The sequence below is a fragment of the Manis pentadactyla genome, chromosome 1 (genome assembly GCF_030020395.1).
Source record: "Manis pentadactyla isolate mManPen7 chromosome 1, mManPen7.hap1, whole genome shotgun sequence".
Classification (NCBI taxonomy): Eukaryota; Metazoa; Chordata; class Mammalia; order Pholidota; family Manidae; genus Manis; species Manis pentadactyla.
The window spans coordinates 185480938-185494985 of record NC_080019.1 but is presented as its reverse complement, the minus strand read 5'-3'; the positions used below and the strand labels follow the sequence as shown (position 1 = coordinate 185494985).

The following is a 14048-nucleotide window of genomic DNA, read 5'->3' as shown; positions in this document are numbered from 1 at the left end:
CTGCCCAGCTGCACAGATCGGACACTAACAGTGGGGCCAAATGGACTGTACCTCGGCATTTTCCAGGTCCACGTCAATGATCCCATTCCAGCTGTAGAGAGACGCTATGTGGTTCAGTAACTGCCCAGTGAAGAAATGCACCTTCTGGGTTTTTGTGATGTTCTTATTGTGAACTACCTGAAAACAATGAAATAAACGAATCTCAAGGAATTCTATTTTTTAAAAATGTGCATTGTTTTTAATCATTGTAAGAATAATGTAGGCCTAATGCTAACATTGGTCTAAAAAAGGAAAAACATAAAGAGAACATAAAACATAGAAAAACATAAAAATCCGCCAGTATTCCCACCAAAATAGGATATGCAAAGTTAGTATTTTGGTATATTTCCCATCAGCACCTGCACCCCATATACATGTAAATGTACTGGGGTTTGTTTTTTCCTCCCATTTTTGAGTTTATCATTTTGTGCCTGCCTTTTACTTACACAGCATGAGTTTTTCCCACATCATAAAAATTCCTTTAGAACACAATTTTGGAGGGCTGAATATCATTCTAGCCTATGGGTGACCACACTTTACTCAACCATTTCCCTAAGTGTGTACAATTGGGTTGTTTCCAAACTCTGGCTACCACTAGAACTCTGTACCAAGTCTTCACTACATCACGGGACTGGGATTGTGGCACAAGTTCTCGGCTCCACCCAAACCTACCCCACAATCTCAGGGGATGTGGCCCGAGTGTATGTATTTCCAATACATTTCTGGTGATTCTGAGGCAACACCCATTCCCCAGCCTAGGTCTAGGAACATTTTTAAGACCTCTACCACATGCTGCCAGGCTTGGTGCCTTCCAGTGGGGTTGTAACACTTCTTCCGGGAACACACCCGATTCAAAGAATCTTTGCTGCCACTGACTCTCAATTCTTTAAATAGTCAATGCTAACTTGCTAGGTGAAGACACCTGTATCTCATTTACTTGCCTTACTTTAAATCAGGGTTTTTCAGCCTCAGCACTATTGACATTTGGGCCTGTGGATAAAATGAAAGTTCCTGTGGCCAGGATTCTCACCTGGCCCTGGTTGGCTCGCTCACTACACACGTGTGGGCAATATGTTGCTATTGACTCTATATAAAGAGCTCTACCCAGAGCTCTGGGCGACATGGTGACATAGCTGCAAGGCTGCAGGAGAGCAGAGCAGAGGCTGGAGTGGTGGCAGCACTGAGGACAGAGGCCCAGAGGACAGCTGTGTGGGCAGAAAGGCCCAGAGGCAGAGACTGGCTTGCTGCATGCAGACTCTTGCTCTGAGTGAACAGGATTATAGTGATTAACCTGTCACCATGGAAATAAAGTTGGGTATAAACCCTTTCACCCCAAGAATGTTCTACTGTCATTTCTTTGGTCACACTGAATCCATAGCAAAGTGCCTGGGGCTGAAACCCATTGGCAAGACAGGGCCAAAGAACTACTGTGGGGCCGTCCTGGGCTCTGGAGGACACTGAGCGGCATCTTTGCTCCCTACCCGCTAAATAAAATCTGTACTTCCCCACGTGTGACAGCCAGGACTGTCCCCAGACACTATCCCCCAAACGTCCCATGGGGGGCAAATTTGCCCTGCTGAGAACCAGTTTTAAATACTCTGGTAATTACCTATTTTTATGTGGGCTCTCAGGTCATGGCCTTTTGACGACTTATTTTGGAGGGTGTGGATAAAATGAAGGTTTCTGTGGCCAGGATTCTCACCTGGCCCTGGTTGGCTAGCTCACTACACAAGTGTGGGCAATACGCTGCTACTGACTCTATATAGAGAGCTCTGCCCAGTGCTCTGGGCAACACGGTGGCATTGCAGCTGAGACTGGGGTGGTGGCAGCACCAAGGACAGAGACGGGGTAGAGAGGCCCAGAGGCAGAGACCAGCTTGCTGTATGCAGACTCGCTCTGATTGGATGGGATTCTAGTGATTAACCTGCCTGCCACTGTGGGACTAAAGTTGGGTATAAACCCTTTCACCCCAAGAATGTTCCATTGTCATTTTCACTCCCATTGAATCTACAGAGAACTTGCCTGGGGCTGAAACCCTTTGGCAATACAGGGGGTCATAGAGCTTTTCTGATTGATCATTGACAGTGCTTCTGTATTATAGACAATTTTTCAGCGGGTTTTAAATTTCCATGAGATGCTTGTAAGAGGCACAATATGCAAGGTAACACAAAGTAACATTCTGCTTGGTACGTACATGGTAATTACAGCTCAATTATTCCCCGAGAAATGGCAAGGGACAGCTTTTCACCTGCTGTGGTAAACAGCAGCCTTGCCTGAACCCAAGCAGCTGCTTCAGCCACTCTAACCTTCAGGATCTGCATGTCCCCTGCCACGTTTCTGCTGAAGGAACAGCTTCCCACTCTCCCTACACAGCAACCTATATAACCTAAGACATTATAGCTTGAGTCCTTGTAGGGAAAATGAAGTTTCCATGGCCAGGATCCTCACCCTGGTCTGTTTGCCCTCTGCATGTGTGCAATGCTCGCAGGCACATGCTTGCACACATGTTGGCAGTGAGCTATTATTGACTCTATATAAAGAGCTCACGGTGTGAGGCAGCAGAGAGGGCCAGAGACCAGCTTGCTGCATGCAGACTGCCCCTGCGGCAGACGGGATCTAGCATGTGACCTGTCACTACAAGAGTAAAGCTGGGTATAAACCCTTTACCCCCAGTGCTCCCTTGTCATTTTCAGTCTCATCAAATCCAGAGTGAACTTGCAGGGAGCTGAAACCCTCAGGCGAGACAGACTGTACCACACTGGAGAGAACAAATGGCAGCAACAATGACATTGAACACATACCTTTGTTTTCAGGGTGGATAACAGAATGTTGATGGTAGAAATCCTATCTTCCTTTATGCATGAGCTAAAAATGCACGGAATAAATTCTGAAAGTAAGAGTTTCAAATCATTAAATTAAAAAATATTTTGAATATGAAAGTAACTGAAATTACTTCTTAAAATGGTATAGCAAATACTGCCATTTGCTTTCTCCTTTTTAAGTTTTGTCTTTTTTAATCACTCAAGGTCACAGCAGGAATAACCCCTTTTGTGACTCCAGAAATCAGTATCTAAAGGTACAAGAATCACAGAACAATTAAAGAAGCTCCATAGGTCTTTTGTTCTGCTTTACTTTCCTTTTCTCACCTTAACTGAAGTAGAATTAGTTTAATACTATTTGAAATAGAATATATGGTATGATTACAATTTTCCAAAATTGCTCTTTGCTTAGACTTGATCAGACATATACTTCAAATGTTGGCCATCATTTTATCAATGGGTGGTGGAATACGGGTTGATTGGTTTGCTTTCTGCCCACTTCTGGATCCCCAGGGAACCTGCCAGTACTACTCAATGCTGGATCATTACTAACACACTGGGCAGAAACACCAATGCAGTGACAATTTCACTTCCTTCATATGTGCTTTACGGACACACTACTTTCTACAGAAGTGAATTCATCACTCTTGAAAAAGAAAAATCAGAAAATACCAGACAAACCAAGAGAATGAAATTTAAAATTAACCATAACTCCACTACCCAGAGGTTAATACCAGCTAACTGTTAACCTGGTATATATCCATATTCTGTTATATTTAACTTTTGGTAAAATGGGATAATTACAATTTTATATCTGAGTTTACACGTAATAACACGTTATTAAAAAGTTTGATGTCAGTATATTTCTACATCATTTTTAATACCTGTACTCACCTTACGACTAGTACCCCACCTGCCCAATGTTTTGCTCATGGACAGTTAAAAGTCCAATTTCCAGTTAATAGGAGAAAAATATTCCCTAACAAAACCTCTACTCTCATCATAAATTATTTCCTCAGGACAAATGACCAGACATGGAATTGCTGGATGCTATTTGACCCAGTAATTCCACTCCTAGGAATCTACCTGAAGAAAACAAGATCCCCGATTCAAAAAGACATGCACCGCTATGTTTATTGCAGCACTATTTACAATAACCACAAACAGACTTTGTCGGCGCACCTACCTTTCAACTCCAGCACTTGCACTATGGTGTTGTCATCACCGGCGATCAAAAAGGAAATGGCAAATTGAACATAGGCCAGCCGGACATCAGGCACTCCCTGGGTGAGGAAGGAGATGAGTGTCACAAGCACATTCAATACACACCCGCCCAAGCAGGAAAACGGAGGCATGCACGCCCTCCCGTCCTAATGTTACAGTGGCCTCTCTGTGCCACCAGAGGGCGATAAATCTAAAACCAATGGATGTCTCATGGAAACGGCTTCTCTTAGCTTTACCTTCTCTTTGCAGCTTTCTCTTTCTCAATACAAAATGAGGGGGGAAAATAGAGTTGAGTCCCCTACCCCATACATAAACATTTCTAGCTTATGGGACACTTTGGCATGGAGAACATTCTCACCCATCTACGTACCATCTATTCTCACTCGCCATGAAAATTTAAATATATCTAAATTTAAATTTAAATTTAAGTATATTTAAATATACTTATTTGAAAATACGTAAATAATGAGAAGACTGGTGCTGCTTTTGATGGGACACCAATGAGGTGGTGTCTGGTTTTTATTAGATGTTATAAATTCACACCAGACACCAAAGCACAGACGCTGTCATATCACAAACCCAGCGTAGCCTTCCCAGAATTGCGGCATGCACTGTCCAACAAGTGTCAGCCATGACCCAAGACACTGAGATCCTCAACGGGGTGCAGAGGCCACGGACAGCAGGTGACACCTGCGGGGAAAGTCACTAGGGCCATGTGATCAGCTTCCCTTCAGGTACCTTTAAGACAAACCCACCTCATCATCTGTTTTACATCCCAGGAACCCACATGTGGTCACGTAGGTCTCTTGTGCATCAGCTGTACCAGAATTAGCAGTACACTTAAATGGGAAACTTTTCCCTACCTCACATCTATTTTAAAGGTAGTTTAATTTGCTGCCAAGAAATAAGTTAATATCACAGAGAATTATGGCCCTGACTGCCTGGAAAGATTGACAAGTCTATGCCTGCCAGATGGCTCCATTCCACTTAGTAGTGGCCACAGAGGTGGTATTGGTAGTGGTGAGGTTAACGGTTTCAATAACATTTATTGAGCAGTTACTATGTGCCAGACATGAGGTCAAACGCTGCATGTCTTTTACCTCATTTACTCCATGTAACAATGTGACACAGAGATGACACCATAACCATTTCACAGATGAGGAACTGAGGCCTAAAACCTCACTCAAGGTCATATAACTACTAAGTAAGTACTGGAATTGGGATGAGAAATCATGGTGCAAACATACTGCTTCACGCTTGACAGTATGTCTGACTCTGGAGAAGACTGTTCTTCTCAGGGCCCCCATGGCATTTTCATTTCACTTTTTCTCAAGGAGCAAGGGCCATTTGTTGAACCATTTAGGCCTCTATGTGAGTATTCAACTAATTCCGTCTTATTTTATCAGTTATATGCTTCTTCTGAAGAAGAGAAAGGCCGTGTGACCCATGTTCTCTAACATATACATTAACTTAGCCTTGCACACTCGTGGCATTTACTGAGTCTATCTCCAAACACTCCACACAGCATTTCACCAAGGCCTCATTAGACCAATGCAGGCTTATTCCAAATACACTCAGAGCTCTAAACAAACCTCTCCATTCTGGGGACTTATCTGGGGGCCTCTTCATAACATGGCCTTTGGGTAGAATAATCATTAAAATCTTGAAAATGACTTGCACTTCCTCAGAGTATCTGGCAATGCTTCCCTCACTTATCGAATGTCTTTAAAACACCATTTACACTCAAGATGCCATCACCTGCACTAAGGAGGATGCAAAGATGACTAAGAGTCTGTCCTGTCCTCTGGAGGCTTCATGTAACTGCTGCTCCCAAGCTACCCAGATGCCTCACTGTTCAAAGAAACACCTCACCTGATTCAAGCATAGTTAACTTGTTATCTGTATTTACATATGCCTTCTGTTTCAGTAGAATACTGGTAAAATGATAAAACTTGTCCGGTAAAATTATATTAGGTTTTATGCTATCTCTGTTAGTTGGAAAAGTTCCACAAGTTTTGGGGTTTTTGGTCTATCAAAGAAACAATTTAGAGAAATTAGGGCCGAGGAATGATGGTCGCAGTTATTGCCATTCTAGAACTTTCTATCCTGCTAGTATCCAGCAGATTTGGACTAGATCCTCAGGATAGTCCATCTAGCAATGAATTTCAATCTGACACAGAACTTAGTTCTCACTAAATATCTACATGGTACATCCCAGATGACCCCAAATTATAGATTCCTAACATTGTGGAGAAACAAGACCCGCAAGACATAGCATCTGCTTCACGCCCAGCAGCCACCACTATGCGTCCCGCTCACCCACCTGACCACAGACAACCCCGACACTGCCCCCTGGGCCTCTGCCCTCTAGCTGTCCCGTCAAAGGCAGGAGGGCCACATGCCTACTCATCATTCCTATCCTGTGACTTCACAGGGTTATTATACCAGGAAAAGAGTCCTAAACTTTTTACAGCATGTTCTGCAAAACATTGTCTAAAATAGACTAACACATATTTGGTAAAACTCCTCTTTGAAACAAGATTCTAAAAATACTTTCTTTTGCTGAATAGGTCAACAATCCTCTCTCTTGATGAAGCTTTAATAATTCCCTCCAAAATATTACAATACACTCATTAAAAAAATACTTATCTACCAACTAGAACTAAATAGCATAAGAGAAAGCTCCACTGATTCAAAGATCCGAAAACTCAAAAGATTCAAAGAGATTTAGGAAACACATCAACCAGACACAATGTGTGGCCCTTGTTTGGGTCCTGATTTGAACCATGAAGTATGAAGACCTTTTTGAGATTAGAAAAAAGTGGACCGAGGAGAGTATTAGAAGATGCTGAGAAATTATTAATGGTGTTAGGAGCAGTGACAATACTTTGGTTTTGTTTTTTAAAAGGTCACTGCTTATTTACAGATGCACATTAACATTTTACCGTGAAGTATGATTCATATGGGATTTGCTATAACAGCCTGCAAACACACCAACAAGTGGGAGAGGTGACATTGTCGGAAGCTGGATGACAGGTGCATGAGATGTGAAATAACTTGCTGAGGCCTGAGATGAAGCAGCACATGTGCGGCCTCGCAGGGGGTTCAGGCACGGAAACCCTAGCTCGCTTTCCCGGGAGGCCTGGGTACCAAGGCGTATTTCACTTGGATGGCCAGACTGGTTGAAGCACAGAGACAGGGTGGGAAGAGGAGGTGATCAGCTCCTCCCTGCAGGCTGGTGGCCAGGGTGGCCAAAGCCCCATGACGTCTGCCCTCACGTGCAAACGGCCCACAAATCCTCATTAGAAATGCACTGAAATGTCAGGAGCCATTGCTCATTGAACACGATCCATTGACACACTGATAAAGCACTGTATCCACGAGACACTAGCACCGGGAAGTTTTTCCCTTCGAGAACACCTCATTCATAATTACAGGAAAACCGCCAACACAGGGCCAACCTCGCAGAGCCGCAGGTTACCTCATGTTACCATGATAACACTTCACACTATCCCCAGGCCGTGTGGAAACACTTAACTCCCAGGAAGGGGTAGAGAACAAAGAGACACAGGGCGCAGAGGTCAGTTACTCCAATGGCAGCTATTTCCCACCCTGACAGACGGGCGTGGTGACCACCCATGTGTGCCCTGTGCTCAGGGTGCGGGTGGAGAACTGACCCGGGGCTGCTCAGGGCTCTGCCAACAGCAGGGAGAGATGACCCGGCAAACAGAACGAGGCCCTCCTGCACCTGTCGCTGGCGCCCACTAGGGGAGGCCTCAAACCTGGGCATCCCCCCCAGGATTTTCCAAATGCCAGTGACACCTCCAGAGCCACCAGGGAACCTTTTTGAACAGTTCTTCTGAAAACTAAGCTTTCATACTTCCATCTCCGTGGGCACAATCCAGCCCCTACGCATTACACGACCCGTAACTGGGAGGCACAAGTCACCCAGTAAAAAGCCAGAAGAGCCCTCTGGGTTTTCTCCAAAGTGATCCGAGTATGAACAGGGGGACAGGGACCCTCCGCGAGGCCCACCACCACGTGGTGCTCGGAGGTTACGTCCCTTTCCTCTGTGAGACTCTCTCTCCCAAGCTCAGTCGTCCTCACGGGCCAGGAAGGCACTGTGACACTGGGCCCCCGAGAAGCCACCCTCAGACGTCCCTGTCATGCAGCCTCTGCCAGGCAGTGGGGCTCCAACTGCGGGCCAGGGCCGAGGCCCGCCTTCCTCACAGGCTCCAGAGGCACACGCTTCTCCACGCTGAGGCCTCCTCCTTCTCCGTGAGACAAGCACAGCCCCACAGTGCAGATGGGAGGTACGGGATGCTCGGGGCTCCTCACCTTGGAATCCCTCTTGGTCGCCAGGCTGTACAAGGTCTTTTTATTCAAATCGAAATGGCTGCAGACGTCCCTGGCGGCTTCGGGGCCCTGGGTCACCATGGCAGCCATCAGGTTCAGACAGGCTCGAGCCATCCTGCACGGGACAACGGGGACACAGGGCACGTCAGGTCCAGCAGGAGCACAAAGCACCTCCCCACAAAGCCACCTGCACAGAGGTGGTGTGCTCTGCTATCCCCAGACCAGGGAAAGGAAGGCAGGGGGCGTGCGGACAGGTTCTTTTTTTTAAAAATTTTGACAAAATCTTCAAATAAAGCTCACAAACTGAGTCTGAAGAAGATCCAAGACTACAAAATGCAAGATACCAAGAATGCAATCAGATAAGCTAGGAAGCCATGGCTGCACAGGTGTGTAACTAGTGGGCTGTACTTTTTACCTCTTCCCCTGTAACAGGGAGACCTGCCTTTGTGGGCCCAGAGGAAGGTTCATCTCTTGGCTGCCTTTCCATTCTGCAGTCACCCAGCATCGTGATTTACTGAGCACCTGCTACACACCACTATTCCACGTGCTGGGAAAACAGCATTTTCTAAGAGAGTAAAGCCCCTACCCACATGTACCTTGCATTCTAGTGGAGGGAGACAGTCAGCACACCAACACAGAGTATTACATACAATGTATAGCGGTACGAGTACAAGTAGACAAATAGATATTGTTCTCTACTGGCTAAAGGGACAAAAAGTGACACTGAATATAGGATGGTCAAAAAAGGCCTCCCTGGGATGGTACTTCTGCAAAGCCCTGAAGGTAGAGACGGAGCCTATGACCATCTTGGAGAAAGGCCATCAGGGCAGAAGACAGACCACGTTCAGGACATCTAGAGTGCTCCCCAAACAGCCAGGAGAGCAGCGACAGTGAGGGGCTGGTCACCAGAGGAAGGAAGAGCAAAGCCACAGCTGCAATGGCCTCGGAGACACTCAGCGCTGCTTCGTGAGTGGAAGAAAAGCCAAACGTACTTGTGCACAGAGGAACGCAGACTAAGAGCTGAGCACAGACCAAGCCCAGGGCGAGCCCTGCCAGGCACAGGCAGGCAACTTACCTGTAACCTGAGGCATACAGCGACTCACAGATGAGCTTCATGTGGTTATTCATTAGCTTTTTCACGATGTTGGTCCCCACAACATGAAAATGGGAAAGATCGCTTGCCGTCCGCAATAATATGGCCTCAAAAACTTGAAACATTAATAGCATCTACAAAGACAGAATTATAATACTTGAGAATCACCTTGTTTCTTTTCCTCCTCTACACACACACTCTTTCTGCCTTACCCACAGTCACTGCAGATTTAAAACACCAACATGTGGGATTCGGTCCATCCAAGGGCAGGAAGGTGACAGCTCAGCAGGCTGACCTGCCAGCTCTCAGGGTCTGAAACTGGTCTTGCTCCCACAGTCTAGCTAAATAGGGAATTTCAGTTTACAACTGCACAAAATGAGAGAAGGACAATTTCTACTAATCATGTGGCCTCACTGCTTTGGGGATATTCAGGCCTATAAGCCTTACAGCAAAAACCCTGAGATTTTAACTGGTGCATAAATATCCCAAATCTGAACCTCTTTGGAAACAGAAAACAACAATTAACTCACTATGTACATGCACCGGTGGTTTTACCTCCTTCCCTCTAGTTAAAACCATGGCAAAACCAAGTGCAGTTAGACGAAGAGTCTATGAACCCTCCTGCCAGGATCACTCACTGAGAAGTTTGCGCTTTCCCGTAAGACGCTTTCTAAGGTCATGACCCAAACTGAATGGATTCCTGCAGCACAGAGACAAAGCATCAATTCCTGGAGGAAGCTAGAAATGTCTTGGAAATTTGTACCACATTGCTCCCCATCAAGCCTGACACGACAGTAGCATTAACTTGTTCTTCTCCTCATCACGCCAGGTAAGGGAAAACGTACTTCACTTTCAGGCCGCTTCTCCCCGCCCAGGAGCTGGAAGAGCTCTGCACACTCCACAGAAATCTTTATGTACCCTTCCACAACGTCATACATGTCGTCTCCAGGTAGCTTCTTGGCAGCAGAGACAAACGCTTCCAAGGCTGAAAGAAGAGATACAGTCCAACGTTAAGATGAATGGTCTTAGAAGTAATCACAGGTGCTACTGCCACAGGGGGATTTCTGGCAGGAACATCCAGGTGACTGGAAGTGCCTCCTCCTGAGATGGAGAAGCAGAGTGACAACACAGCCTTTCTGCTACCGTCAGTGAAGTCCCGGGCAACAACTTTCAAAGCAACTGGTTTAGAGCAGAGCCGTTCTTGACCCAGGGATCCTCTGTGATGCTGACAGTGATCCACCCCTGAGAACCCTGTGGGTCTTTCCCAATCCAGCCTTGCAGCTCTCCCCGCAGGTATAAGAAGTCAGACAAAGAAAGACAAATACTGTATGTTTCCACTTACATGTGGAAGCTAAAAAAGCCAAACATACAGAATAGAATGGAGGTCCCCGGGCTGGGGACTGGGGGACATGGGCAGATGCTGGACAAAGGGCAGAAATTTACAGTTACACGAAAAGTATGTTCTGGGGATCTCATATCTAGCACAGTGACTATAACTGACAGTATTGCATTACAAATGGAAATTATTTAGAGAGTAGACTTTAAACATTATCACCATTCACAAAAAAGATAATTATAGAAGGGAACGGGGTGTTAGCTAACCTTATTGTGGTCATCATTTCATCACACAAGTTATCAAGTCATCACGTTGTACACCTTAAACTTCAATCGTTTTATGTCCATAATATCTCAATAAAGCTGGACACAAAAATAAAATCAAAATCAAAACCTTCCCAAATATTTGAATAAAAACAAAACCCTGTAACATCCCTCAATCCCACTTTCCTGACCTTCAAGAAGGCATATCACAGGAAGTTATGAGGGCATTTAGTGATGGAGAGTTTAAGATAGAGATCAGACTGAAACACAGGTTCGTATCTCACACAAGGGATTCGCACTTCCGCCCACTGACTTCAGCCTGGCCACATCTTCCAACTACTTCACGTGCACCCACTGACCCGGGTTTCTTCTGAAACCTGTTCACATGCAGCACTGAGTGGCATGGAGCTCCTGGGCAAAACCAGGAATGCACATGTGATACAATCTTTGAAATAATTAAACATGCTCTTTCCTCTGTCACAGAGGTTCCTGTCTCTGTCCCTGCCCCATCCTACAACTCTGATGAAAAGCCACGTCCTCAGGGGAGACTTTTGTCTCTTCCAGATCAGGTCCGAGGCCCACAGGCACTGTGTCCATTTCCTTTGGGGCACTTGTGTTGAAAGTGCTCCCGTGTGATTTTACTGGCATCTGCCCCCCCACTGGACTGTCTGTGAGCTCCACAACGGCAGGGCTGGTGTCTAACTTTCACTCACCATTTCATCTCTGCCTAGCAAATAACAGCTCCAAGTAAATAAGGAATTAAGGAATGAATGAATGAAATGTATTAATTCGGTGCTAAACCAGGTATCACCTTCCTAGCACTGGCTAGCAGGTGCAGGTATCAAACCTACTATGACAGAAAACCTGGCCCATGACAGAAAAACTGGAAATGGAAGGTATTCTAGTCATTAATTTAATCATTTCCCTAACCTGGAAGAAACACTGTCACTGTTTTATTTGGGCACAGTACCGGTGTTTCCACGTACTAGAATATTCAATTGCTTTTTTTCCCTCTAACTTACATACTTTCTAATGGATTACAAGGACTTGTGCAGGGTGGTCACACTTTGCAAATGTGAAATTAAAGCATCTGCTCCACAGCAGTCACTAGTCCACCTCGGTCAACTGCCAAGTCCTCGTGGTGGCTTCACCTGGTAGCTTACTGCATGTTCTCAGGTCAGTGTGAGTTTCGGAGGGTGAGAGCTATTGAAAATGGCGCTGACACCCTGGAGGAACAGTGTGTCCCTGAGCGGCCCCCAGTAGACTCACAGTCGGAACTCCTTCAGTATTTGTTGCGTGACTGAGCAATTCAATTATTTGCTCTCCTAACAATAGCAATAAAAAGGTTTCAGCACTTGCTCAGGGATGCTGCGCGGGCCAGGTGGGGGCGTTAAGTCGCGGGGGCCTGTCACAATAGCAGGTCGAGCCCTCCAGACTTGACTGACAGCGCAGGGCAAGAAGTGCGGCGGGCCGACCCACAGCGGCCCCGGCCGGTCCGGGACCCTGGGAGCCCAAGCACCGGGCCTCGGTTTCCCGTCGGCGGGTAGAGAGGCTGGGTTCCGACCCTCGGTGACCGCAAAGCTGCAGAAAGGAGGGCCTGTGGGGGGCAGACTGAGGAGCCCCCACACTGGGCCTGGAGGCCGCCCGGCTCGCACCCGCTCCCGCCCGGGCCTGCCCCAAACTCACCCGGCTCCGCGCCTTGCGGGTCCCTCAGCTGAGCCTTGAAGCGCACGCCCGTGAGCTCTTCGCGGCGGGCCCGCTTTGCCGCGCCGTCCTGGCCGCCCGGGGCCTTCCTCTTGGGGGTCCCCATGCCTAAGGTTGGGGTGGCCGGGACCCACACACCCGCGGTTCTGGCAGGGTCCGCGCTGGAGAGTAAAGCCAAATTTTAGGGGAACTCGTGGTCCGGAAATGGGAAAGTCGGCGGCGGAAGGGGCGGGGCCTCGGGAGAACGTCTGGACAGGAGGAAGGGGCAGGGCCTCGGGGGCGGGGGGCTCTCTGGTCCGGCGGAAGGGGTGGGGCGGCGGGTGTGCTTTCGGACCGGAAGGTGGTGGTGTGGGTGCAATGTTTTACTTATCCTCTGTGTCCGTCATCGTTTCTAATCAACTCCCGGCTGAGGGCGAGCGGACACCTACGACACCCCAGCAGAGTTGCGCAGCGACGAGTACGTGGGGCGCGCCCCCTGCCCCCGACGGGCCTCTCGGGGGCCTTGGCGGGTGGAAGCCCCGCATCTTCCATGCCCCGAAGGGAGCCCGGGGCGTCATTGGAGCTCGCTCACAGCAGTTCTCGATCTGGGGGCTCTCTAGCGGTGCCGATTGAAGAACATGCATGACACTCCGCGGGGTGTGTCGCTTTGCCTCTTCGGGGCCCAGCAGACACGCGGAGGGTGGATGCTCCTGGCGAAATGCCAGGCAAGCTTATGCCGGGAGGGCCGCCCTCGGGCACCTGAGCCAAGGGTCGTGCGAGGCCCCTAACTCTGACCCCTAGTTTACCCGGTTTGTTTGGTGCAATGTTGCGCCAGACTGACCTCCACCCCAGGCTTCGCTAAACTGGTGAGAGGACTGGAGCCCTTTTGGCCATGCAGGGCGCCAGGGGTGAAGTAGGGTCTGTGAAAACCTCTGGGGGACAGTGCAGCCGCCTCCATATCTCAGATCCCCTCATTGAAAGAGAGCCAGCAAAGCCAGCCCTACCTAATTTTTGCGGGTGTCCTGAGCTGAGAAAGTGATGCAGTGTATGAAAAACTGCTTTGATGGGAAAATTGTACTGTGTTTTTGTAAGACGTTATTACATGCTCTGAAAAAAAGTTCAGGAGTAAAGGACTAAGTAAAAACAGGCTGGTGCATTTAATATGACTTCATCAATACTTGGTTGTGTGTTCAAGTAAATCATGAACCAGTTCCTTAGATGAGTAATTCGGTGAT

The 14048-nt window shown here is 47.5% G+C and overlaps 1 protein-coding gene across 2 annotated transcripts in view; it reads right to left on the bottom strand.

Annotated features, from left to right (window-relative positions):
* The window catches only part of LOC118909639 (nucleolar pre-ribosomal-associated protein 1-like), a 67097-nt gene extending 54022 nt beyond the window's left edge, over nucleotides 1-13075 (bottom strand). The window contains exons 1-7 of one of the 2 annotated variants that reach the window (XM_057504091.1): nucleotides 12817-13075; nucleotides 10377-10516; nucleotides 9514-9665; nucleotides 8421-8553; nucleotides 4045-4141; nucleotides 2841-2926; nucleotides 52-177 (exon numbers count right to left, since the gene is read on the bottom strand). In XM_057504091.1, coding sequence (XP_057360074.1) covers nucleotides 52-177; nucleotides 2841-2926; nucleotides 4045-4141; nucleotides 8421-8553; nucleotides 9514-9665; nucleotides 10377-10516; nucleotides 12817-12940 — 858 coding nt within the window. In that variant the 5' untranslated portion in view covers nucleotides 12941-13075. The remainder of the gene's footprint in view (nucleotides 1-51; nucleotides 178-2840; nucleotides 2927-4044; nucleotides 4142-8420; nucleotides 8554-9513; nucleotides 9666-10376; nucleotides 10517-12816) is intronic. The other variant, XM_036880308.2, reaches the window with a different exon arrangement.
* Between the last annotated feature and the right edge of the window lie 973 nt (nucleotides 13076-14048).